General features: G+C 56.7%; 1 protein-coding gene across 2 annotated transcripts; it reads left to right on the top strand.

Moving 5' to 3' along the window:
• The first annotated feature begins 1,155 nt into the window (after window positions 1-1,155).
• LARGE2 (LARGE xylosyl- and glucuronyltransferase 2) lies at window positions 1,156-24,710 on the top strand. Of its 2 annotated transcripts, none has more exons than XM_054275542.1 (15): window positions 1,156-1,223; window positions 18,028-18,201; window positions 18,494-18,750; window positions 19,142-19,224; window positions 19,492-19,619; window positions 20,034-20,201; window positions 20,359-20,463; window positions 20,716-20,828; window positions 20,936-21,061; window positions 21,210-21,365; window positions 21,474-21,637; window positions 21,914-22,192; window positions 22,534-22,680; window positions 22,828-23,023; window positions 23,132-24,710. In XM_054275542.1, the coding sequence occupies exons 2-15, from the start codon at window positions 18,102-18,104 to the stop codon at window positions 23,327-23,329; spliced, it is 2,220 nt and encodes a 739-aa protein (XP_054131517.1). In that variant the 5' UTR covers window positions 1,156-1,223; window positions 18,028-18,101; the 3' UTR covers window positions 23,330-24,710. The 2 variants fall into 2 exon arrangements, with proteins under 2 accessions (XP_054131517.1, XP_054131516.1); XM_054275541.1 differs by lacking the exon at window positions 1,156-1,223 and adding an exon at window positions 6,713-6,794.
• The last annotated feature ends 1,514 nt before the right edge of the window (window positions 24,711-26,224 follow it).

Raw genomic sequence — 26,224 nt, 5'->3', positions numbered from 1 at the left:
CATGCAAGACAGACATAGTAGCAAGCCACTTACATTTGTTTTACTCAATACAATACGCAAAGGAAGAGTCTCACAGATGGAATCAAGAGCTTCTGTGCTCCAGAGCCACTGCTGTGTAAATGGCAACAGTTTATTCATCAACACCTCTACCTAGTTCAAGTTCTGAGCTTCTCAAAAAAGCCTGTGGAGCTTCTGGTGCAAGTCAGGGCCTGATTTCTGTGGTCCAGGGAGTGCTCCGGCCACCCCTCCAAGCCAGGAGCTAAGGGACAGGGCTGCTATTTTAGTTGCATTCAGAGGTTGCCTCTGGCTTCTCCATACCCGACCACAAAGAGAGGCCTTAGCAAAGACCTGTTAAGTTTCTACAGACACTCCCTGAAAGCTCCTGCAAGGAAGAAAGCATATGTCCCAAATCCTCCTCCCACACGCTCCAGCCTTACCACTGCCAGGCTTTCCTGCAGATCCTTTCGGAGAATCCAGTCATTTAACAGCACTAGGAGGTTGGAGGCAGAATACACTGGAAAAGGAAGAGAACAACGCAGAATGAATGCACAGGAAGCAAGCCAAACCGGCCCTGCTGTGTCTGTCCCCGACAGGGGATGAGGGAAGGAGGGTAGCAGGATATGCAGACTCCTCCCAGGAGCTGCCCGAGAATCCACGGCCAAGAGCAGGGCCCGGGGAGCAAGACCCGCACGCACCCGGGCAAGGGCACAGCACCGGCCCCGACCCGCTGCCCACCTACCCAGCTCCGACAGCGCGTGCGAGTCCGAGAAGCGACCTGCGAAGGGAAAAGAGCGGCTCCAGTGAGCGCCCGGGGCCGGGGGAGCTCCCGCTCCCCGCTGGGTCCCGGTGCCCGCGCCCCCCGGCCCAGACCCCGGCCGGAGGGACGAAGGCTCGCCCGCCCCCCGCTCCCACACCTGGCAGCAGGTAGGAGAGCCCCCGCACGGTGCCCTCCAGCTGGGCCGTGGCGGCCGGGTGCCGCCTCACGTACTCCTGGTAGCGCTGGCACAGCAGGCGCAGCCGCCACACCGGGCCGGCTCCGCGGGCACGGGCCGAGGCCGCTGCCGCCGCCGCCGCCGCCGCCATGGTGCCGCCGCCGCCGCCGCGCTGCTTCCGGGGCCGCCCCCGCCACGCCCCGCCCCGAGCAGCCGAGCCGGGCCGAGCGCCGAGCGGGCGATGAGCGGCGGGGCGGGGGTTTGAAGGAGTCGGCGGCGGCGGCCGGGCAGGTAGGGCGGGCTGGGGTGTCCCGGGCGGGGATGCAGTTGCCGCCGGGTGGGGAGCCGGGGTGCGCTCAGTTTTGGGGCGCCCCGGGAAGGAGTCGTTCCTGGAGCCTTGCGGCGGGCGGGGGTCTGCCCACGCGTGGGTCTGGCGCTCCGCGGCACGGCTGGGGCGGTGTGCGGGGTACCGGCCGCCCGTCGGGGGCTGCTCGGTGCAGCTGCCGGGGCTGGCTACGGCACCGGTAAAAAGTTCCAGGTGGCGCTGGGGAATGAGAGCGGGCGCCGGGAGCGGTGCTTGCCCCTTCGTCACCCGCCGGGGAGCGGCGTGCGGCGACCCCCGTCCCAGCCGGGGGCTCCCATGGACACCCGGGTCGCTGCTTGCCCGGCAGTGGGGAGCCTCGCTCCGCACCTGGCGAGGGCTCTGCGTGGGGAAGGGTGAGGTGTAAGCGAGGAGGCAGGGACAGCCCCGCTCCGCTCGGGGCTGAACGGCCCGTGCCCACTCGCTGCCTGCGGAGCAGGGGAGGTGCTGCCCTGGGGACACGGAAAGGTCGGGGGACCTCGGGGACGGGGCTTTCATCCTCGTGTCCGTGCGTGACAGTGTCTGTCCCCGCCCGGGGCCGGGGGCACCGGAGCGGAGAGCAGAAGGGCGGTGGTCGGGTCGGGCCGTGCAGCGGGGGCTCTCCCGGAGCCCACGGGCGGCCCCGCAGCGCTCAGTGTTTGCCGCACTAGCACGGGTGTCCCCGTGGCAGGCGGCAGGAGCCGCGGGGCCCTCCTGCCTGCAGCCTGTTGCAGAAGTGGCTCCAGCCTGTGCCCGGTGCCGCGACGTTCCTCCCGCCGTGCCGTGCCCCGGCTCTGCCCCCCGCTCAGCCCAGGCTGCCGGCCAGCGCCCCTGCCCGCAGCCGGGCCTGGCTCCGCACGCTGCCCGGGGCAAAGATCGGCGGTGCCCGGGGGCGAGGAGGCGCTTCGTGGCCTCTCGGGTGCGCACAGAGCTGGGCCGAGCCGCCCCTCCTTCCTCCTGTCCGGTTACCTCCGCACAATGGGCACAGTGTGTGCCTGCGGCTTCCTCGGCGGGAATTACAGTTGCATGGGCAGGCACTTTATCCTTCCTGATCGCTCCTCTTCCCCCGAGGGTTTGTTTTCCAGCAGGCTGAGTTCAAAAAGGGCACGAGATACCGCTGGCAAGCATTCTGGCCCTAAACAAACCTTTTTAGTCAGAATCACATGGATTAGACCCAACTTTCCTTTCACATGCAGTGCTACCTGCGAGTTTCTCTGAATTTCACGGTGGCTGGGCTGCTACTGTAAGTGCGAAGGCGGGTGAGATAGCACCCGAAGCCTGTGACAGAGGTTTCCAGCACAGCTTACTGGGGTAGGTGTGTGCTGCTGGTGACTCTAGGGGCATATCCAGTGCAGACTGCCAGAGCTGCTCTCCTTCAAGGAGATGCTCTAGCTCTGCCAGACAGCAATCTGAGAGCTGGCTGCCTAGGAGACTGCCAAAGACACCTTGTCTTCAGCCAGAGGTGAAGCTTGATGCACAAAGTCCTTGGGCTACTCTGAACAGCACAGCTAGATCCTACCCCTGAGTAAGGAGCATTTTGGTAGATGCTTCCTCTTCACCCCTTGCCCCCAGACTCTGTCCCACCAACTGTCATGTCCCCTTTTGTTCATCTCCTGCTTGCAGCAAGTGAGTTTGGAGGACAGTTTGAACAGCATCATGCTGCCTTTTTATGGTAAGTTGCAAGGCAGCACTGTAGGATGGGCAGCTTCTCAGAGCAGCAGCAAGTCCATGGGACTGGGCAAGACTTAAATTGCCTTGGCTTATGGTGCCCACGGTGTGTGTGGCAGCAGGAGGTGAAAGGCTGGGTTGAGGGACAAATTTCTCTCTTGACTGTGCCCACAATGATCTGGGAGCAACTCTCCTTAGTGCTCACTGCCAGTCTGGGTGCTGAGGGCTTGTGCTTACTGGAAATCCTCTGGCTGTAACCGAGGCCAAATAGTTCCAATGCTGTGATGATGAGGGGTGCAGGCTCAGCACTAACGGTAAGAAAAGAAGCAAACCAAAAAAAAGAAAGCAAATGTTCTGCCAGCCCATCTGTACCCATGGGTACAGTGCTGAAGTCCAGCTTGCTTGGCTGCCAGTGTCTTGCTGTTTGCTCAGATCCATGAGACCATGCCATTTCTGGGAAGCCTGACTCCAGGCACAGCACTGCCACGGGTATGAGGCAGCTCATCCTAAGTAAGCCTCAAACACGTCTTTCAGAGTGCTGGGGTGAGGATGTTTTTGTACTGGGTTGGAGCCGGGCAGCAGGATGTGGGAGGACACACTCAGTATACTGATGCTTGGCTGTGTCTTGGGAGATGGGTATTTGGGGTGGGAAGTGGATATTCCCCCCAACCTTGTCTTCCTGCTGACCCTCCCCTGCCAGAAGGGAAGTGGTCTAGCAGTGTGAGATCGGGGATGTGGGTCTTGTTGGCTGTGGTTGAAAGCGAGCAGTTGTGATGAAGAATGAGATGGCCTTTCTGGCCCTGCCTCTTCAGGGCATGCCTTCCTGCCCTCCCCAGCTCTCACACCATGCTCTGGCTGTGTATTTTCTTTGCTTCTGGATGAGCTCAGCCAATACTTTGGGATAGATAAGGATAAATTATTACTTGCTCCAAATAACCTGTAGATGGAGGCATGTCCAGGGAGTATTTTAGTCCCTTTTACGTGAACCTTGACTAGAATGGAAGGCCTTGTTCACTCATGATATCCCACTGGAGGCCAACACCCTTTGAGAGAGCTCCAAATCTCTGTCCAAATGAGGAGACAAGGGCAATGAAGCACACATGCTCTGAGCATAGCAATGCTGGTGGCGGTGGCTTGTACTTCTGATCTTGGAAAGCCCTCCTGGGGTCTGGAAAGGCAACAGCTGGCAGGGGAAGCTGCTGGTGTAGTACCTGAGTTCCTGAAGTGTTGCTGACAGGTCTGTTACTTGAAGCAGGAGTCTGATGGGAAGGGAAACACAGGTCAAACAAGCTTAAGGGGCCTTTTAATGTGTGCTTTGACTTGGAGGCATTTTGTTGCTGTTTTCTGTCAGGGTGCCCCTGCCCTTCCCAGCTTAGCTCAGACTTGGCATCTCTGGAGAAAGACTCTTTTTGGCTTCCCAGGAGGAACAACATGTCTGGCAATGTGTGCAGAGCCCTGCTGCGAGATACTGACTGCCTCCTGCCTCCAGATGCCTTTTCCAGAAAGCCATTTAGAGCCACAGATTGTTACTTGGATAACTCCCTTTCCTGATTCATTAGCAATGTGTAGTCTCTCCTGTAATACTCAAATCTGCCTGTGCCAAAGGCTGAAAGGGAGAGGCCATGTCTTTTAATAACCATGTGATGCAGTTGGAAAAAACTTTTGGACACATAGTTCTCTGGTGGCCTGAGTTGATGGAAACAGTCCAAGGGAGAGACACAGCTGGGTCCTGAGGGAGAGGGCACTGCAACTCCCTTTGGGTGTGCGATGGGTAACTGCTTGTGATTTCTGACCTTTCCTTCCCCCAGCATCACCCTAAGCTCCCCTGACCTCACCTGGAGAAGGCAGCAGGCATTGAGATCGGCCCCAGCATGCTGCATATCTTGCAGGTCCTGTGTGTGGTGCTGTGTAATAACTGCTGGTGGCTGGGTTGTGGCCGTGTGATGTGGGCTCCATCCTGGAGATGAGGCTCCTGCCATGTGCAAATGGGAACTCTGCTGTCCCAGAGATGCCGTGGTGGATCCCAGGGGACAGTGCTGCTGTGTGACAGGCACATATCTGGGTCTCCCCACTCAGTATTATCTCTGCCTTTTGAGCTCTTTGCTGTTGATAGCACTCAGTGCTGCTGTCAGCAGCTTCTGCTTCCTAGCCCAGGTGGAGCGACTTGGCTCTTACCTGCTGAACTGTTCCCTGGAAATATAAAGCTGTGGTAGCACCTGGGCAAGGGCTGTGGGTGTATGGCAGAAGGGTTTGGCACTCTGGTTGTGTTCCTGCTGCTGCAAAATATCCATCTCCTGAGTTTCCCCTCTTAGACCCCTTTGGTCTGAGGTGGGAGCTGACCGATCAGGACAAGCAGAGTGGGGTTGATGGAGGAGACAGATGTCTGTTTACTGACATGTGCTGTAGGGTCCATACATGTCCTCTCTCACTGGCTGCCACCTTGTAGCCAGAATCTGAGGGAGGCTCAAAAAGCAGAAGTTTTGTTGGGCCTTGTTGCTGAAGAAGGGTTTTGCTGAGCACTGCAGTGCTGTACTTCCCTCTTAGAATTGCTGGATTTCACTGTTCAGGTAGCAGCTGTTGTTACTATTTTTTATTTCCAGCCCTTGTTGGGATTGATGTCACCTCCCTTCTGTCATAGTGTACTGTGCCAGGCTGGTCTGGGGTTTGCTGTGGCTAGAGGGGTGCAGGAATGCAGCACACTGCACACTTGATTCTCTGTTTGGCCTTTTAAAACAGGTGGGACAGATCAGACCCATGTTTTTACTAGGTTTTAACCTGCTTTTAAGGTCCTGCTCCTGCTGCATCTTAAAGCAATGATGTGTGGATAGAGGGTCTTTAAAACAACATTCCCAATTCTTCTCCAATTCCTTTGCCCCAGCATATTAGTATGGCTGCGCTTCTGTTTTGGGCTTTTTCCTGATAATGCGCTAAGAATCCTTCTAGCCTCCTGGGAGAAGGGCTTATCCATTTCATCCTGCAGTTGTGGATGTGTGTGCCCAACTCTGTGGGAGTCGGAGGAAAGGGGTGCACTGGAAAGATCTCAGCAGAGGAAGAGGATTTCCTCTGAGGAGGAGTAACATGTGCAGACTGCTGTGCTCTCTTCAGCACAAGTTGCATGTGTGATGTTTTTTGCCTGCTTTCTCTCTCCTCCTCCTGCTCTCTCCCTGTATGCACCTATTTGGATAGGCTCTCTTAGCTGCCATTATGGGGCTGCCCACAGCATGTCAGGGGGCTCAGGTTACTGGACAAGATAGTTAATCCCTTTATTGCCTCACAAGTTGGACACTTGCTGCTGCTGTCGTGTTTGGGAGGGGGCCAGAGAACTTGCATCCCTCCCTCAGCTCCTGAGGCTGCTGAAGGATTGGTGTGAGGACTCACATGATGGAACATGGTAGCTGTGGCTTTGCCAGCAATTCTAGGCACATGTGTACAGCCCTCCTTGCATGAGTGGGGAACTTGCAAACGACAGTGCAGTGAACTGGGACTGGGAATATGCAGCATGCAGGTAGTCATCCTCCCCTGGGCTCTCTGGGTGGCCTTGGGTGACACTGAGCCGTGCTTTGTGGCAGGCTGGAGGATAGGGCAGGACCAAGGTGTTGGGTGCTCTTATCTGTGACTCTGGATGTGCAGGGGCCTGTCCTCAGAGCTCTCTTATGCAGTAGCTCTTCACGTGACTGTCTTTTGGGTTTCAGGTGACAGGAAGCTCCAAAACTCTCAAGTACAGCTGAGATGTCTTATCTGCCCTTCAAGCTGAGAATCTTTGGTTAGAGGGGGGGTCCTCACAGGCACCAGCAAGCCGTGCCAACTTCTCCAGCTGTTCCTAGCCACTCCTGCAACATTGGCAGCCTTCAAAGGTTAGTTATCATGTATGATAAGTAGATGGTTTACATGTGGTTGCTCCCTTGCTGTTTTAGTGCTTCTAAGTCAGTGTACAGGAGATACTCACGTAGCAGAAGGGCTTGGCTCTCTGGGTATTTGGAACCTGTGGGAGGTTCTGGAGACAACACTGGGACTTGCAAGTCCCCATAACCCAGTTCTCTGGAGGGAAGGACCAGATTCTCCACAGCAGTCCTTTGAATAAAGTGTGACCTGATCTCTGTGGCTCTTCTCCTGTGTGCATGTCTGGATCCTTCTCCCCAGACAATACCATGGTCTATTGCTTATTTCTTGTGTAGTGGGCAGTAAGTCACTGGCACCTGGACTGAGGAGCTCTCTGGGCCAGGGAAAATAGGAAGACCCCCTTCTGAAGGCTGGGAGCTTGTGCTGGCATTGTTCTGTCCTAGCAGCTTCTTTTCTCTCTGTCTGTTACATCAAGTGTTTCTTTGGGGCCACTGTTCTCAGTGGCCACCTCTCTCTCCCTGCCCCTCATTAGTGTAGGGCTTGGCATGCCAGCAGGAGGGAGCCTCAGCAATGTCTGTGCCTTGATCGGATTTGTCAAGGCTCCTTCCCTTTTCTTCCTGTTCATTGAGGTCTGAAACAAAGCAAACAGAGGAGAGGAATTCCAAAGAATAGGAGTGAGGGAAGAGAGGAACGCTGGAGTGACAGGCTGCCCCTGCACACAGGCAGCCCCCTGCCTTGGTCTGGTGGGGCAGAGCTGGTGGCAGAGCATTTAGGGAGGTGAGGCCATTCCTTGGCAGCTCTATTCCCAGCTCTGGCAGCAGCTGCCTGTCTCCCTGTGCTGTGCTGTGGGGCTCCTATCCTCATGCTCAGGTAGCTTCCGGAGCCTCAGGCTCGCTGCCTACTCTGCAGGGGCACGTGTGCCTGAGCACAGCTTGAGGGAAACTGCTTTGTTTGTCTTGGGCTGTGGTAAAAGTTTTCCCTCTTTACCTGTGTCAGGAAATTTTCCTCTGCCAGGCAGATCCAAAGAAGGCCGACGTGGAGCTGAAAGTCCTGCCTGGGTGCCAGGGCAGTGAGGCAGTGGCCCCTCCCCATCTTGGAGCCAGATAAGTGCTGGAACAAGGCCCTTTTGTGCAGACAGGTGTGTGAAGTGGAGACAAACATTGCTCTGGCACTCATATTGCTTCCCAGGAGGCAGGAGACTCGGGAGGGGAGTCATGGCCAGCCAGACAAAGCTGCCACAGGTAAAGCTTTGTCCAGTCTGATAGATCTCCTTGCTCCCTCCTTTGTCATCCCCAGGCCCTCAGGCAGTTTGCCCTTCATCCTGCCCCTGACTCACCCATAGATTGGATCAGGGAAGGCAATAGGATGCTCAACAGCCCCAGTATAAAGCACTTGAGGTGAAATACATCCCTGCTAGTAACACCCTCCCCTTGCATTTAAGCTGCAAGGAACAGCCTTTAAGCCACAGTCTCTTCTTTCCTTTCCTTCTTCCTCCTTGTTCTCTACCTTCTGGCAATCTTTGCACTCCATGGTTTAATTAAAGAGCAGAGCAAAGTGCTTAGACTCCAAAATGTGCAGATTAAGGGGTTACTAATCCTCTTCCTCAATGGGTGCTCACATCCTGTCCAGCCTGTTATCAAGCTTCTGTTCCCGGAGTGGAAACTTGGCCAAACTTGAGACCTCTACCTCTCTTCCTGCCTGCTGCACTGAGGAGGAAGGGTGAGGAGTGACAGGAGAGCCATGGGGGAGAAGCCAAGAGAGTTGTGGGCCTACAGAATTCTCGAGGTGGAATTATAGTCAGCACTGGCTATCTTTGCTTTTTGTGTCCTGTCTCGTTTTGGTGCTCCAGGTGCAATAAAGCAGAGGTTTGGTGTCTTTCCTTGAGTGCTGTCTTCCTATTCTGACAAAACAAGCTTTCTGTCAGAGGAAGCAACTGCTTCCTTTTGTGTGTGTGCTTGTGTGTTTATTTGCTGGGTGATTTGGTTCAGGTGTGTGCCTTCCCTGTGCATACACCCCTCTCTTGATTTCCCAGCAGTCTCCTCTGTGCTCTTATTCCCAGTGTATGCCCAGGTGCTGCAGAGCAGGAATCCCTCGCAGCAGTGGGAGGCTGGTGCCTGGCAGTGCTGCATGAGGCCGGTCACATCCTCATCTGGGGAGGCTGAGATCCCTTCATAGGGACATACGGTGTCCGTGAGAAGAGGAAGGTGGATCCACATGGAGGCACTAGGAGGGAAGAAGGAGTAGTGAGGATGAGTGTGGTGGGAAGGGTCTTCCTAGAAGCATCCTGGAAGACCTGATCGCAGGATGACCTGAGATGTTATGCCTGTCCTGGTGCAGGCTGGGCACTGCACAGAGGTTGCTGTGGATTGCAGAAGACATGAGCTTTTGTCCTCAGCCACTCACCTGCTGCTTGGTTGAGTTGAGCTATGCTGTTTCTTCCCTGCCTTTGTCCTTTGGTGTGCAAGTTCACGGTTTAGCTCAGCAGTGTGAGAAGCCCCAGGGACAGGAACACAAGGAGCAGCAGGAAGGGAGGAGGGCTAGTAATGAGTTTGGATGTTGGGAGTGTTCTTTCCACTGCCTGGCTTTGGGAACTGCCTCCCCTCTGGGATCCACTTCCCCTCCTTTTTTGCCCCCATCAGTCACTGCCTCGTTTCCAGTTTGCAAGATGCCCTATGTGGTTTTTTTGCAGGTAAGTTTTGTGTCTTAGCCTGGACAACAGTTTTTCCTCCAGTGTTGTCAGAGCCTCTTGGCAACGTGCAAGCTTCTCTGTAGCTCAGAATCCCTTCTGGTCATACAAAATGCCCAGGGCACCCTGAGTGGATGGCACTATTGCTGCTTGGGCTTTTTAGAGCCTGCCCTGAGCCATTCTGGTTTGCTATTTATAGTGCAGTTGTTCCATTCCTGTGTGGATGAGCTGTGCTTTCAGCCTGACTTGGGCACTGAGGGCATTGGTGCCAGGAATAGCTCTGGACAGGGAAGATATAGGAGTGGCTGCTTGAGCACAGCTCCCAGTTTGAGCTAGTCCCTTATGGAAGAGGTACTGGGCTGCATCCATGAGCTCAGCTGCTTTTCACGCAGAGGAGAGGGATCGCCTTTCACTGTCGGTCAGTGCCTCGTGTGTGCCCGGCTGCTGGACTAGAGTTTGGCATTGTGAGAGATGGAATTGTTTGGCATTGTGAGAGATGGAATTTGGAGGAGTTGCTCCAGTGACCGATACCAGCAGGACTAGTGAGGGACCAGGGTGTCACGAGCCGATGGCATGAAGCTGTATCAGCAGAGGATTAGGTTGGTTACTAGGAAAAACCCAGAGGGTGGCTTGGGCACTGGAACAGGCTCCCAGGGAAGTGGTCACAGCACCAAGCCTGACAGAGTTCCAGAAGCTTATGGACAATGCTGTCAGGCACATGGTGTGATTTCTGAGGTTGTCCTGTGCTGAGCTGGGAGTTGGACTTGATGATCCTTATGGGTCCCTTCCAACTCAGGATATCCTATGATTCTGTGCAGGGCAGTTGGCATGGGAAGCCCTGCTCCTAGCATGTCCTCCAAGCCCTGGTATGACCTTGTGTCTCCTGAACTGCTGCCCACTGGGCAGGTGGTGGGGTACCTGCCATTCCTTGCACAGGGCCCTGCTCTCTTCTCCCCAGGGAATGTTTGCTAACCCCGAGGGAACTCAAGCTAAGGCCTGAAAGGAGCCTGCAGCACAAAAAAAATCAACACCCTCCTCAGAACTGCTGCTTGGGCAGAGCTGTTCCATCCTTTTGGCTCATGATGCTCTCAGCTTGTCTGGAGACCAGAGCTAGACAAATAATTAATTGCTTGATTTAGTGCCCAAAATGAAAAGCTGGAGGGAGAAAAACTCAACACAGACAAATTTGAGAGACCCTTTCTCTTTTTTTTTAAATGCAATGCAGCTCAATTACAAACAAAACAATGCAAAATGAGACTTTTTTGCCTGGAAAACAACGCTTTTTGTTCTTGTCCAAAACTTGTAATGAAGGAGCAAATAGCTCTGAGCTGTCTGGAAACTGCAGTTTTCAATCAATAACTATTCAGCCAAAAACACTTACCCAGTTCTGCTGGTAACAATGCACAGCAGGCACCTGACAACCTGGCTCACAGCCATGCCCCTGGCACCTCCCCAGAGGTGGATGGTGTCATACCTCTTGTGAGCTTTTCCAGGTAGAGTGCCAATATGGGGTTGTTGGAGTCCCTTTGTCTCCTTTTTTTGCTGTAATTAACCTAATTAATTTTGCCTGAGGTGGTGCAGACTACAAGCATGTGTAGGGGCTAAGTCTGGCCTGTTGTGCTGGCCATGCACAATCTCAGTCTCCCTTGTCCCACCAGGGAGCACCACCTGGTGCAGGATGTTCAAGAGCATTTCAAGGGAGCAGGGGGATGTGGGGTTAGTCCCTACCCATGGGCACTGCCAGCTGGAAACTTGGGCTGTCAGTACCACACAGGATGAAACTCCCAGCCCTTGCTGTATTAGCAGGATGCCTGCTGGGTGTTCCAGCTGTGCTGATGGCAGAGCTGGAACTGGTGGAGGGCTTGCTGCAGGCTGCCTTGGAGAAAAGCTGGAGTTCCTGGCTGCTGGCCCTGCTCAGCTCTGACCCCAGGAACCGTTGCAAGCCCGCAGTAGTGAAGTATCAGGAAATGGCAGGGTGAACAGGTATTGATGCCCGTAGCACATCCGGAGACCAGGACACGGTGAACTTAATGGATTCAGAGCTGGCCATTGGCTGCAGCACAAACATCAGCAAAAATGCAGATAGTAGAAACCTAATCCCATGAGAGAGGAAGGGAGCTAGAGATCAGCCCCTGTTGCTGCTCCTGTTTCAAGAGGCAGTTGGGGTCCCACTGCACAGTGCCCAGGGCTGGTCCCTCCTGTGCACAAGCTGTGCTGGCCAGGGAGGCATGAGGAGGAGATTTGATTCAGCAGTTTGTGGCCTCTGTGTTTGTCCTCAGTTAGGCTTGAGCTTCACCAGGCCCAGAGAAAGGCCAGTCAGTGTTGATACTTCACCTGCTGAGTATCTTCTTAGCATCAAATGACTTGTAGTCCAGGAAGGTAAAGCTGGAAGCAGTGTGTTGAACACCTCCGCTGTGAGTTTCTTGGGGTCCTTCCAGCTTCTTCTTGGGCTTAAGAGCAATGAGAGCACTTGGGGACTTTGTTGTCGTCTGGGTGGGCCCCCTTTACTTTGCCTGAGAGTTGTGGCAGAATGCAGCTGCCCCGCCTGTGAGCACTGCAGGGTGTCTGGGAGGCTCAGGCCTCCCACGCCACACGCTTGCACATTCTGCTGTGGCACTGCTGTCCCCGTGCGTGCCCTGCGTGCGCCCTGTGGCTGACGCTCTGCCGGGCAGCTGAACCCAGTGCCTGGTTGCAGGCAGGGAGACTGATCTGCAACAGCAGACTGTGTCTAGCAGGGCCTTGTGATTGGAGTGCCTGCCAAGAGGAGCTGCTCCCCTGATACATTCCTGGGTCTCAGACATGAAGAGGTAAGCAGCACGGCATTCCTGTCAGTCCCAGCCTGAGCTTGCTGGTTTCTGCTGGAAACAAGGAAACAGTCTGGTGACAAGAGTCGCTGCTTCAGCCAAGCTTGGAGCTTCAATACCCTTCAGAGACTTTTAGCTCCTCTTCCCCAAGTGCTGTGGTTCTGCCAGAGAAGGAGAAGATGGCTTTTCAGAATGACCTCTGGAGAATAAAAAGCTGAACTCAGAGCGGCAGAATTGTGTGTGTGGTAATCTTACGGGCCTGAGAAGAGCTTGATGTTTGAGAATGAGCTGTAACTGAGGCACAGCTGCTTGTTGTTCCAGGAGGGTCCTTTCTGGGATTTTCTCGGTAGCTTGGTGGTGTCTGGGAGCAGTGGGAGATGAGGATGCTTCCTTTTGCAGCATGTGTTGGTATCCAACTGTGAGTGCTACTGGATCCCACCTCTAGAACACTCTGGTGGCTCTTTTGCCAGAGGTTGCTCTTTCCAGGGAAATACAAAGGTGAAACTCTCACTTAGGGTTTGCTTATCATAAGGCTGGGGAGGGAGGAACAGCATGGTAATCCGGAGCATGGGGTTTTAATCCTGCTCCCTGGCCAAATTCCATTCCGCCTCTGTAAATTCCTGCAGCTACCCTGCTCTGCGCTGCCTGTGTGGTATCTGCTGGCTGGCACAGCCCCCCTCAACCAGCAACATTTCAGGCATAGGGAGCAGGACAGGGAGGCGACCCTGAATCATAAGGCACTTTGTCAGATGGGTGCTGCAGTACACTTTAAAGGTGATCTGCTGAATGAGGAACCAGCCTGTCCCCTCCATCTGTAAGAGCAAAAGCGATTGTCCCCAGTTGCTTCTCTTCAAACTGTGGTGCCTTTTCTGAGTTCCCAGTCTGGCTGTGCAGCTCTTGTTGCAGCTTTTGGGCCCTTTCTCACCTTCTGCAAACCTGGGAAGCTGTTGTGTTTGGCTTCTACTGAGGCAGTCTAAGCAGGTCAGCTAAACTGTCACTCTTCCAAAAATGAGACCTGGGAGAATTTGCAGTTTCTTTCACCTACACCTAGGTAAGACAACAGGCACCATAGCTCCATGAAATCACTCCTCTCCTGGCTGCCCTGCAGCTCTTTACTGGGAACAGCCAGGCGACCTCTTCCCTTGTAATGCCTAGGAGGGAGGCAGTAGAGGGGGCAGCAAGCCTGGGACTGTCCCTGTGCCCCTTCAGGCCTCTGGCTTGGTACCCACAGACAGTGTAGTTGTGCCTCAGCATGGCTCTGCAGGTACACATTAGCTCTAAAAGAGACAACAGGCTGAGACACCCACCCTCCCATGGGCCTTGCTGCCAATTGTGATGTTGTAGGAAAACAGAGCTGCTCCCCTCTGTGCTTGCAGGGCTGGAGGAAACATGGTAATGTGATGGCAAAATTTCCACTGCCAGCTCTCCGTAAACATTAACTGCTCACCTGATTATTACTGAGGCGTAGAGAGCGAAGGCCATTCAGGCTGAGCAATAGGGCCTACAAAGAAAAGGGGATTTCCTGCAAAAGAGTGGATCGTGGAGGAGTGGAGTGTCAGCACATGGGCAGCTCTCAGGAGGAGCCTGGGGCAAGCAAAGTGGCTGCACTTTCCCAGGAATGAAGGTTGCTTGTGCATGGAAGGGTGGCCAGCATACAGCCAGCTTTGGGCTCCTGCCCACGCATCAGAGGTTGGTGTGAGCACGCCCTGGTGTTTGTGCAGCTGCCCAGCTCTGCTGGCATGACATTCTCTGTCCCCTGGCCGTTGCCCTGTTGTCACTGGAGGCAGGGTGCCCCAGGCATGAGACGAGGCCTGGGTCCTGCCTGCCCCTTCCCTCGTATCCACCCTGGTCAGCTTCTTCCAGCTAGAGAGGGGACAAGGGTGCCTTTTTCAGTCCCAGTGGCTGTATCCCCTGATCCCTGCTGAAGCAGGAGCTGCTTGCTCCTGGGAAGAATGTGGGGGAGGGAGGATAACCTGCTGTGAACAGCACTTCTGCCCCGCACCCGCGCTGGGGTTGGAAGACGGCAGTATTGGGAAACCTCTCGTCTTACTGCTGGCTGCGCTTGTCTGGTGAGCAAGGAGACTGAGGAGGGAGGGCGGAGAGGCCCCAGGCCGTGACTGCAGGGACAGTGGAGCCGGGAGCTTTACGTGCTGGGCCATGGCTGCTGGTACCCGCTGTGCCCCTTGCCAAGGAGCCGCTTCCAGCCTTGCCCTCCGCTTGCTGTGCCTCTAATGTTTCACAGAGAGGCTGTTTCTGGCTTGCCATCTTCACCCCCGTGAAGGCCCCTGCCGTGCCTGTGCTCCCCAGCAGCCTACCTGTTCCTGCCCTGGCTGGAGAGGGCCTGGCTGGGTCCCAGAGCACTCGCTCTCGGTGCTGGGAGCCGACGCGGTATGGTGGCCAGGACAAGCGTGTACAGAGGCTGCGGAGGTCAGCTGGAGCACGAGGCGGGTTCCTCTGCTGAAGCGGTGCTGTTGGCCGCGGGCTGCAGGTCTGCACTGCTCCCAAAGCATGGGTAAGCCCTGCGTGGCACTGCCTCAGCTGGAGCACATGCTGGATACCGTGGAGCAGGGGCAGGACGGTTCCTGCTGAGCATGTGCCCCGGCGCGGCTGGGGGAGCGAAGGGAAGGGCCCCTGCCCTGGGGAGCCGCCGGCTCAGCGGAGCAGCAGGGCAGCCCGGGCGTTTCCTCTCCCTGCCGGGGCAGGGCTGGGCTGAAGGGCGCTGCTGGGGAGCCGCTGCCTGTTGTACCGGGGCTCTGCAAGGGCAAGCAGGAGCTGCCCGAGCGTGAGGGAGGTAAGCGTGCCTCCCAGGGAAGCCATCTGGGCGCTGCTGTGGCTGCGCGGGCAGGCCGGGACCCGCCTCACCTCACCCGGGGCTCTGGGGTGGGGGCCATTTACGTTGCATCGGAGGGCTGTGCAGGGGCTCCGCATCCCAGTCCTCTGCCTGCTGCCGCTCCTGGCCTTCTCCCACCGCACCCGGCCCCCTCCCGACGCCCGCGGTACTGGGCATTCCCGGTAAGGGCTTCTCCTTCTGCCGCAGCCCCGGGCCAGGGCCGCTGCCTTTCCCAGCCCCGGGGCCTGCGCGGTGGGGAGGGGGGAGCTGCAGGTAGAGCCTCTCTCTGCATAGTTAGCATTCCCAGCCCCGGCCTCCTGCTCCTCCTTCCACCATCCTGCTCACTCCTGGTACGCTGGGCAGGTCTGGTCGAACACTGCACCCTTTCAGTGAGCCCTGCACTTCTGGGCCAGAGCAAGGATGAGACAGTAGGGGAACAGTTCTTTCCCTTTCAGATCCACAGTGAGGCTTGCACTCTGCTAAGTTGATGGGCAAGTACTCTGATGGTGGCCAGTACATTTCTCTCTGGGTAGCAGCAAGGTCTGCATCCCATCCTCGCCATATTTGCATCCCGGGTAGGCTGTGGAACCATTCTTTCCCAGTCATGGGGAGAACAGGTGGGCTCTGCCACCTTCCCAAGGCCCCCAGAGATCTCTCTGTGAGGACAAAGTCTTCTGCACCTGCCCCAGTAAAGGAGGAGGGCGGTGCTAGGAAGGGGGTAGATAATCCTGATCCTTCCTTTTTTCACTGTGTGAAGGAAGGATTTTGAGGCCTGGGAGTGGGAAGGGAGTTGGAAGGAGGATGGATTCCTCCCAATTTACTTTGGGCAACTCTGTGCCCCTGGCGCTGGGGGCTCTTGAGTAGAAAGCGAATTTAATCTCTTGTTTTGTTTGTTCTTTCTTCCTCTGAAAGGGGGGCCGGCGGGGTGTGCGGGGGGAGCATGGGTTTGAGAGCGGGGAGGAGGGGGAAAGTGTCAGATCTAGAAGGGAGGAGTAAAGGGAGGACAGGGAACGGCAGCCCCGGGAGGGAGCAGTAGCAGTGGGCTGCCAGCCGGCTTGGGAGGCGCCGGGGAAGCAGGAGGCGGAGGAGGCGGAGGGGAGAGGTAGGTAAGGAAACCAGCGCCTGGGGGAAGGCAAGCAGCCAGGTGAGGAGTAGCACAAGGGATGGCAGGAGGGGTGGGAGCGTTATGAGGTGGGGGATCGATGGATCCTTGGGTGCCTCTGGGAGAGGTGAAAACTGACTTGCTGCTGGTCCCATCTGGTCCCGCAGAATTGCCATCCTAGTAGTGTGTTCACATGCAGGCTGGGGAGAGAGTACCATTCCTGGAGTGAGGGGCCATGGGGGCAAGCGGGAGCAGGACGGATGCTGCTGTGTGCCATCACCTTCTCTCTCCTTTGTTTGTGCTAAAGTTGTTTCCCTGCCCCTCTGCTTCCCCTGGGTGCTGGCTGACCTCCTCGGCCTTTTCTCACCATGCCCCCCTGCCATTCCCCTCCAGCGTGGCCTGAACAGCCCTCCAACTTTGTGTGCACCTCAGCATGTGAGATGGGAGACAGGCTGGCAGCAGCTTGTGGAGATCTCGCCATGTCCAGCACGGCCCGTGGCTGTGGCAGGGAGAAGGGGTGCCTGGGCCTGGTGTGCTCCATGTGTCAGCTCCCCGTTTTCCCTGCCATGCCTGTGCTTGGCCTGCTCTGTAGAGCACAAAAGCAGGTCAAGCCCGGGCCTGGCTTGCAGGGAGCGGTGATGCCAGTAGGCACCTTCTCTGCCAGGTGCAGCTCTCAGGGGCCGTGCCTACTGCCGCGGGAGCTCAGCTGTAGCTCCAGTGGGCTGGCGTGGCCGTGCTCCCGCGGGCTGGCCATGCCCCAGCCCTTCTAGAGCCGGGGTATCCCTCACCGAGGGTGGATGGGGCCATCCGTCCGCAATTGCTCCAGCGGGCTGGAGCTTGCACCCGGCCCCAGGGGCCGCGGGGAGGGTCGGGGGCCGCGGTATGTGTTCTCCTAGGTTCCAGCCCCCGCGGCCCCACGGGCATCTGCACATCAATGGGCTCCAGCGGGGCGTGTGCAGGGGGAGCAGACCCTAATCCGGCCCATTCAGCCCGACGGCAGCTTTTGTTGTCCAGATGTTGCTGCGCCGAGGGCGCGGAGCCGCGGGCAGGGGTGCAGAGCGAGGGCAGGCTGCGGCGGGGGGCAGGCGTCTCCTTCCCCGTGGGGTTTTTGCCTGCTCGGGCGCCTGGCTCCTGCTCGGCGGGAGCAGGGCTGAGCCCGCCTTGGGAGCGTCCCGCCGGCGGCGGAGCAGTGAAAGCGGCCTAACACGCGTGGCAGAGCGCGGCGGGGTGGGGAGGCTGCCCCGGCCGCCCCATGCCCCAGTGTAGCCGGGGAGCGACTTTCCCGCAAATGTTTGGGGTTTTCCCACCGAAGTGGGCGGGCGGCGGCGCTTGGGTGCGGGAGTTCCCCGAGCCCCCCGGCCCTGCGTGGGCCGCGCTCCGGCCGAGGCGGCGGGGGAGGGACCGCGCTCCTCCCACGGGCAGGCTCCGGGACCCGCCGCCCAGCTCGGGAGGGTCTCCTAGCATTATTACCCCTCCTCTCCTCTGTGAGCCCTAGGCCTGTGGGATGGCAGGGAGCAAGGCACAAAGCTGGGGTAAAATCTCTCAGAAACCTCCTTCCTATCCCCATTCCCCTCCATGTTTAAGGTCCCCCCCACCCCCCCACAGGCTCTGCAGTCCAGATGGCGGGACAAGTCGCGGCGGGGGGAGGGGGGTAAATGTTCCATCATGGGCCGGAGTGTACTGTCTGGGCATCCGTTTCACTCCTTGAGTTGCCCATTTATGTCCTGGAGGAGCAGGTGATGGAGGATGTCCTGCTGGGGAAATGTTGGCACACCTGGGTGGGGGCTACTGGTGACACCTCTCTCTTTTCCCCTGTTCCTCACAGGCTCTAGGATGCCAGGGCCAGCCGGACTCGGGTTGCCCACCTGATCCCTGTTACCCGTGTCCTGCCAGCACATCATGTTGCGCTCCTGGCGCACAAAGCTGAAGTTGCTGCTCGCCACAGTGACCCTGGCCATTCTCCTCTCCTGGCTCTACCTCTTTGTGGGAAGCCTCGAATGTGAGTGAATCCTTCTTGTCCTCCTCAAATCAAGGGACAGTCCACAACAGAGGGTGGGCAGCAGGGGATTAGGCCTTGGGATGGTTGCTCTGGCCATGCAAGTCACTGCAGGTGAGTCTGACTTTAGGACATCTCCAGGGACATCTCTGAAGATCAGGGGAACATAGCTGAGATGTTGGCTGGGCATTTGTGAGACATGCCTGGACCTCTCAGTTGTGGTTCTGCCCCAGCATTCACACGTGGGCTCTCCTGGCCTTGCCATGCCCTTTGCATGTCCATATCTGTTCCACAGATGGCCGCTTCCTCCTGCTGCCACCCTGTCTGGGCGAGCAGCCGAGCCGGGATGTGGAGCGGGAGGCGCTGGCCTCACGTGTGCGCAGGGTGGAGGAGGAGAATCAGCAGCTCCGGCTGCAGCTCAGCCAGGCTCAGGCGGAGGGCAGCGATGGCAGCCCGCAGTGGGGGGCTTCTGCTGAGGACAGAGACCCCCCTGGGAGCGAGAGGAGCAACCACACAGCCTGTGCCAAGCAGCGGACAGTGCACAAGTGTGAGGTGGGTGATGGCACCAGCACGGTGGCGTTGTGGATAGGGAATGTTGGGTGGGAGGCTGGGACCCTGTGGAGCATGGATATATGAGCACCTCACCTGGCACTGCTCTCCCTGTGCTCTGGCCATGCTGGGGCCTCATCCTGGCTCTCCACAGTGCTCAGTGGGTGAGGGTATTTTTCTTCTCCAGAGAAGGAGACCAGACAGGAGGAGTGGCAGCAAGACTCCTATTCCCACTTCTGAGTTAGGGAACTCCCACCTCTCTTTGTGGCTCCTTCTGCATGGGAAAGGTTGGGTTTTGAAGCTTCCTCCCTGTAGTGTGGTCCCAGGCAGGAGGTGACAGCCCTGCAGGGAGGAGGTGTCCAGTCTCAAAAAGGCACCGTTTGTCTTTGGGCAGCTCCTTCACGTTGCAATTGTGTGTGCTGGGCACAACGCGAGCCGGGACGTGGTCACGCTGGTGAAATCCATCCTCTTCCACAGGTAATGAGGAGACCTTGTGCCAGCAGCCTGCTGGTTGGGGTTCTCAGATGAGCTGCTGCAGGCTGCAGCAGGGCAGTGCTGCAGAAGAGGGGCTCTAGGACCTCTCTCTACCCTTTGTGCTTAGAGTGGCACAGTGGAATTTGTTTCCCCTGGAGGGTTTTTTTTCCATTTGCCTCCTCGGCTGATATCTGTCCATGGGTGGGATGGGGAACTATGTCCTCTTCATGCTGCTGTGATGCTGAATGTTGCTGTGCTTGCCCTTGGCAGGAAAAACCCCCTCCACTTTCACTTCATCACGGATTCGGTGGCCCACCAGATCCTTCAGACACTCTTCCAGTCCTGGATGGTGCCTTCTGTCCACGTCAGCTTCTACAATGCCGATGACTTGAAGGCAGGTGCTTGCCCTCCCTTTACCCTGTCCCAAGCCAATGCTTAGAGGGTCAAGGGGAGCAACAGAGAGGGATGAGTGGATGGAGGATGAGTAACTTTTTCTTGCTGATCCCTCTCACCCCCTCCTCTTTCTGGGCTTGTTGCTGGTGCTGCTGAGAGGGGAGCCCAAGGCTGGTACTGGCAAGGTGGGGAAGTGCCTTGTGGTAGCAGTGTCTCTGTGGCAGAGCTGAGTGAGACACTGGAATCCAGGTGGGGATTCTGGTGGCTGGAGGAAATGCTCTAGGCTTGGCTGGCTCCACAGCTCTGCATGACCCTTCTGTTGTTGGCCTCCTCTGCATGGGGTTCCGGGACACACAGCTGCCTGGACAGGGGAAGGGCATGGCCATGCCTGACCCTGAGGTGTGTTGCCTTGCAGCCAGAGGTGTCATGGATCCCCAACAAGCACTACTCTGGCATCTACGGACTGATGAAGCTGACACTTACCAAGGCACTACCCTCCAACCTCTCCAAAGTCATTGTCTTGGACACGGACATCACCTTTGCCACTGACATTGCTGAGCTCTGGGCTGTCTTTGGAAAGTTTTCTGGTGAGGATAGGGTGCCCCTGGGGCCCTGGCAGGGGGCCTTGGATGCTGGGCTCAGGGTGGCAGTGCCTGCCTGCCACAGCACCAGCACAGTGGGTTTGCTTGGGCCCTCTGAACCAACAGCAAGATGACCTGCATCCACGTCCCTCTGTTTTCTCAGAAAAGCAGGTGATTGGGCTGGTGGAGAACCAAAGTGACTGGTACTTAGGCAACCTGTGGAAAAACCACAAACCATGGCCAGCCCTGGGACGTGGCTTCAACACAGGTGAGTGTGAGCTGCCAGGGTGGCAGGTGCAGCCTCATGGCACATGCAGCTGAGGTGGTACTTGGCACAGGGAGACTGGGTAAAGTAGGAAGGTGGTGGGAACAAGAGGAGTGCTACAGCATCCCAGGGTTGTGGGTGGGCACAGAGAAGCGGCATGTCCCAGGGGCTGAAGGCATGCAGGCAGCTGTGCCTCAGCTCTTTGGTGGCTGAGTGCTCTCTCAGTGACCCTGTGCCCTCTGCCCTGGCCCTCAGGGGTGATCCTGCTCCTGCTGGACCGCCTGCGCCGCCTGGGCTGGGAGCAGATGTGGCGGCTGACAGCAGAGCGGGAGCTGATGAGCATGCTCTCCACCTCGCTGGCTGATCAGGTAACTGTCCCTTCTCTGGGACAGGTTGGTCTTTCTGCAATCCCACAGCACTGCAGGCACAGGGGATCTTCCTCATCCACCCGTGCACTCACCTTTCTCTCTCCTAGGATATCTTCAATGCGGTGATCAAGCAGGACCCATCCCTGGTGTACCGGCTTCCCTGCTTCTGGAATGTGCAGCTCTCTGATCACACCCGCTCGGAGCAGTGCTACACTGAGCTCTCAGATCTCAAGGTGGGTGGGGTTGCTGCTTTTGAGACTGGGGAGGGCCTGAAGGACAGTGCAGGCACTGGAAGTCCAGGGGAGTCAGCATGGGGTCTGAGGGTTTAGGGAGCCTGGTGCTGCTGACTTCCCTTACATGGGGTGACACACTACTGCTCAGGTGATCCACTGGAACTCGCCCAAGAAGCTGCGGGTGAAGAACAAGCACGTGGAGTTCTTCCGTAACCTCTACCTGACCTTCCTGGAGTACGACGGGAACCTGCTGCGCAGAGAGCTTTTTGGCTGTGCCAGTCTTCCCAGCCCACCCAGGGACCAGGTGAGGCTGACTGCAGCTCTGCCCTCAGCTGCAGAGCTCTGGGTGGGCAGAGACCTCATGCAACTGCCCCTGGGGTTCCTACTCTCCCTCACCTTCACGTTGTTGCAGTTGCAGCAGGCGCTGGAGGAGTTGGATGAGGATGATCCCTGCTATGACTTCCGCCAGCAGCACCTCATGCAGCACCGCATCCACCTGTTCTTCCTGCAGTATGAGTTCCTGGCCTTTCCCAACCCCACCGATGTCACCCTCGTGGCCCAGCTCTCCATGGACAGGTACTTGCCAGTAGAACTGGTGGGAGGTTGGAACCCACATCCACGCCTCTGGATAGGCTCTACAGCTTTGGAGCTACCAGGGAATCTCATTTCATCCTTTTCACGCCAGCATTTGGCAGTGAGAAACAACACCCCAAGCTGGGAACATCAGTTCTTCCTGCTCCCTCCTAACCGGGCATGGCTGGCATGCGGCTCTCTGGAGGCACCCAGTTGTGGGTTTGGTTCAGAAGCTGCGTCAGGGCAGGTCTGGTGCTCAGGCTGTGCCCTCTGCTCCAGGTTACAGATGCTGGAGGCCATCTGCAAGCACTGGGCAGGCCCCATCAGCCTGGCGCTGTACATGTCGGACGCCGAGGCGCAGCAGTTCCTGCGCTACGCCCAGGCCTCGGAGGTGCTGAGCGCCCGCCGCAACGTGGCCTACCACATTGTCTACAAGGAGGGGCAGTTCTACCCCATCAACCTCCTGCGCAACGTGGCCTTGGCCAACACGCAGACCCCGTACGTCTTCCTGACGGACATCGACTTCCTGCCCATGTTTGGCCTCTACGATTACCTCAGGTAAGGCCTTTTCCAGCTGGCTCTTGCTCAGCCTGCTGGGCTCCCCAAGCACCAGAGTTTTCAGGAAATGCCCTGGGTAGCAACTCTCAATAGGCAGTGGCTGTTTCCTTTGTGTTCAACCTTGGGGTCCGGCCCTTATTTTTGTCAGACACCAGTAGATAAGGAAGGAGCTGTGGCTTTGAGAGTTCCCCTGTTCCTTCTATCCCTGCATGGTACCACTGCAAATTCTCAAAACCCATTAATACCCATGTGGAGCAGTGGGCAGGCTAGAGGGGCTGAGGAAGGAGGCTGTGGCTATGTCTCACAGTCAGGGAGACCTCACACCCTTCCTGCTACTACAGGAACTCCATCCAACAGCTGGAGCTGCCCCAGAGGAAGGCAGCTCTCATCGTGCCAGCATTTGAGACCCTGCACTACCGTCTGACCTTTCCCAAATCCAAAGCAGAGCTGCTCTCCATGCTGGACATGGGCTCCCTCTACACCTTCAGGTAGGGACTAGCATTGTGCCACCATCCGAGCAGAAGTCAGCTCTGTACCCTCGTGGCTTGAGGCTGTGCACCCCCTGTCTCAGAGTGGGGTAGCAGACCCCCTGCATCCTCTACTGCCTCAGTCTCCATTTCCATCTCTCCCCATAGGTACCACGTGTGGCCAAAAGGCCACGCCCCAACAGACTACGCCAAATGGCGGACGGCCACTGTGCCATACCGTGTGGCATGGCAGCCAGACTTCGAGCCTTACGTTGTAGTGAGGCGAGACTGCCCCAGGTATGACCAGAGGTTCGTCGGCTTCGGCTGGAACAAAGTGTCCCACATCATGGAGCTGGATGCGCAGGTGGGTGCGGGGCTCCTGGCACCGCCGGGTGTTGGGGGCCCGTGGCTGGGCAGTGACATGTGGGTGCCACCAAGCCGATGATGGTAAGGGCTGCTGCTCTGTCCCCAGGAGTATGAGCTGCTGGTCCTGCCCAATGCCTTCATGATCCACATGCCCCATGCCCCCAGCTTCGACATCTCCAAGTTCCGCCTGAGCGCAGGGTACCGGGGCTGCCTCCAGACCCTGCGGGAGGAGTTCCACCAGGACCTGTCACGGCGATACGGGGCTGCTGCACTCAAATACCTCACTGCCGAGAGAAGCCTGTGACACCTGGGGACACTGGGTGCGGGGTACAAGCAGCACACTGGAGAAGGGAGGGCGCAGGGCCTCCCTCCTGCCTCTGCCCACCGCCGCCGCCCAGCCCGAGGGAACGGAGTCGGCAGCGCAGCCTCTCCAGCCCACCAAAGGGATGCCTTTAGATAAGGTGGAAGACAACAGCTGCAAGAACAGGCAGTGCCTGCAGGTCAAGCTGCTCCAGCCTTCCTGTGTTACAGGGGAACCTCCCCATGCCAGGGGCCAGGGGTGGGATCTCCTCCCTTCCTTCTTTTAGCCGATGTGAATTCCCAGTCTTCATTAGTTCACCTCACCTTGAGGCCTGGCTCCTCCAGAGATCTGGGAGCTGTACCTTACCCTGTTCTGCCTCTGCTCAATGGCCCCAGCTCTCAGGCTGCAAGGCCCTCAGCGGCTTTGGTGAGTTGGAGACGAGGTCGTACAGCAACCCTTTACATCCTTTGTGGAGCAGGCTCAGAGGAAGTGTCCCTGCACCCTGAGACGAGTGGCCAGGGAGTACTGCAAGTAGTTGGAGCCTTGGCTCAAACCCAGATCAAGGCTGGCTGTTTAATGGAGGTAAATATTATTATTCCTCATCTGTATGGATGCAGTCTCCAGTGGAGCTGGCTCTGTACAGGTGGTGTGGGAGTCACCCAGAGCAGGTTGAGCTCCCAGACCAGAATGGGCTGTCTGCTGTCACCAGCAGTGAGCTCCCAGGATGGACCTCCCAGCCGGGAGCAGCTATGCTGGTGACAGATCCTCTCCTGTGCTGCTGTTGCCCCACAGGGCAGGGCTGTCAACCATGCCCAAAACAGCAGCTTCATGGGCCAGCAGAGACTGGGAGAAGTTCCCAGTGAGGCCCACCCTGCTCCTCCCCAGTTCTTGGCAGCACAGTTGTTGCCATCAACAATCAGGGACGTGGCTGACACTGGACAAGAGCATAGCTGAACACTGGGGGGGAAGGAACCCCATGCTGGGAGCAGCTTGACTGGACACTGTTCTATCGCTATCACACACTGGAGCACAGAGGATGCATTGCATTCCTCACACTATTTAAATTATTTAATACTTTTCTCATAAGAATTCAGTAATTAGAGTTTCTGGCTTTTATTTTTAATCTTTTCTTCTTCCCAGATGATTTTGCTGGTGGCCCTGGAGGCTCTCCAGGCCAGCTGCTGCTGCAGTCTCCACTGTTCTGTTCTTAGCTTTGCTCTGGGCTGCAAGGGCCTGCTCTGTACAGGGTGAGGATTTCCGTCCATGGTGGGAGCGGCTAAGAGGAACCATAGAAAGTGCGGGGTATGGAAAGGGCACAAACGCCTCTTGCTTATTCTCTCTTTTTAATTTAATTTTTAAATTAAAGCTTTTTTATTCTTTTTCACATTCTTGTTATAACTGCCTGGTTATTAATTTTTTTCTGCTGTGACCCTGCACATGTCCCCTGGAGGGAAGGCAGCCGGCGGAGGGCAATGGAGGAGTAGCCCAAGGCACACAGGTGCCCTGCCAGCTCTGAAAGGGCTGGTGGTGCTGACTGAGGTGGGCTTAAGGCTGATGGTTCCTATGCTGCAATGGGACCCCAGCAGCCTGCCTGCAAGGCCAGCACCCCTGAACTGGAGCCTCTGGCTTAGCATAGAATCAGTTTAATCACACCCAAGTAGAAGAAGATGTGTTTTCCTGTGGCAATGCTGCAGCTTGTCCTTGAAAGCCTTGACTTTATAAGACTCTTGGGAATAAAAGCCAGCTCTGAGGCCCCACGGGACACCAGCCTCGTTTCTGCAGGGAGGAGGATGAGGATGGTTTGCCAGGAGCAAGTGTTGAGGCTTTATTTGGGGAAGGGCTGTGAAGATATTGCTCATCACTGTAAAGTCAAGGCAGCTCCACCTCACCAGTCCCTAGCAGGCAGCTTTTGTTTAATACAGCCCAAGCTCACGGATACTGTGCTGCTGCACTAAGCAAGATCAGAGGATTAGATCAGATGTAGACACTGCTAGAGCCGGGTGGAGCAGGGCTGAGCTGGAACAGGCCTCCTGCAGACAACTCCTCGGTAGATAGGAGGCAGTGGAAATGCTGCCTCTGTGGTTGGTTGGGAGGTGCACTGGCATGCCTGCAGCAGGAGGGCTGTACACCATCGTTTTCAGATAATCCTTCAGATAATCCTAGATGGTCACTAGCCCAAAATGTTCCTGCAAGGGTGGAGGTACTTGGAAGTAAGCCCAGCTTGAGCTGTCTCCATGTGCCCTCTGCCGGGCAGCATCAGCTGGGAGGCACCCACAGAGTCAGAGCCAGAGAGATTGTCTGAACTGAGCACAGCCCCTTTTGGAGCTAAAATTCATTTCTCCTAACGTAGTGCCCTTCTCCCTGCCAAGAAAATGAGCCAGGGTGTTACACAGTCCTTGCACAGAGCCATGCTCAGACAGCCCTCCTGGGGCTGGGGACTTGCTATGGGCACTGCTACAACCCCTGTGCCTGTGGGACCCACTGTCCCCTCCTGGTACATACAGCTAAGGAGACAAGATATTTTACTGTGTTTTATTTAGTAAAATGTTAAAATAAATAAATACAAATTGATCAGATGCTCTGTACCCCCTCCCCCCAACTTTAATTTGCTAAAATCTAAACACATTTGTACCAAAACTGAAACCACAAGGAACTTGAAGGCAGCAGATACTGCAGATCACTATGAGCATCAGGCTAAAAAAAATAGAGATATTTAAAAAACCCAAACCAGTTCACAAGTGGGTGTTCTCATGGTGTGATTCTGTGACAACAGAGCAGTACCAGTCAGAAAGGGCATTTTACACCCGGGCCTGCAAGGAAGGGAGATTGGTGGGGAATGGTACAGCACAGGTGCCACTGGCTCATGGAGGACAGAGCCCGTGGTTTTGCCATTAGAAA

This window comes from Melozone crissalis, unplaced genomic scaffold, assembly GCF_028551555.1.
Source record: "Melozone crissalis strain CALT ecotype California unplaced genomic scaffold, PUWL_Pcris_2 ptg000018l_1, whole genome shotgun sequence".
NCBI classification, from domain to species: Eukaryota; Metazoa; Chordata; class Aves; order Passeriformes; family Passerellidae; genus Melozone; species Melozone crissalis.
Note: the sequence above shows the minus strand (reverse complement) of the source record. Positions and strands in the feature narration are given on the sequence as shown.

What these genes read in the sequence shown, in the direction of transcription:
- LARGE2 (XM_054275542.1), top strand. Translation starts at nt 18,102, where the DNA reads ATGTTGCGCTCCTGGCGCACAAAGCTGAAGTTGCTGCTCGCCACAGTG. An exon ending in TGCCGATGACTTGAAGGCAG is followed by an intron (nt 19,620 to 20,033) that starts GTGCTTGCCCTC and finishes CCTTGCAGCCAG; the next exon opens with AGGTGTCATGGATCCCCAAC. An exon ending in GCCCAGCTCTCCATGGACAG is followed by an intron (nt 21,638 to 21,913) that starts GTACTTGCCAGT and finishes CCTCTGCTCCAG; the next exon opens with GTTACAGATGCTGGAGGCCA.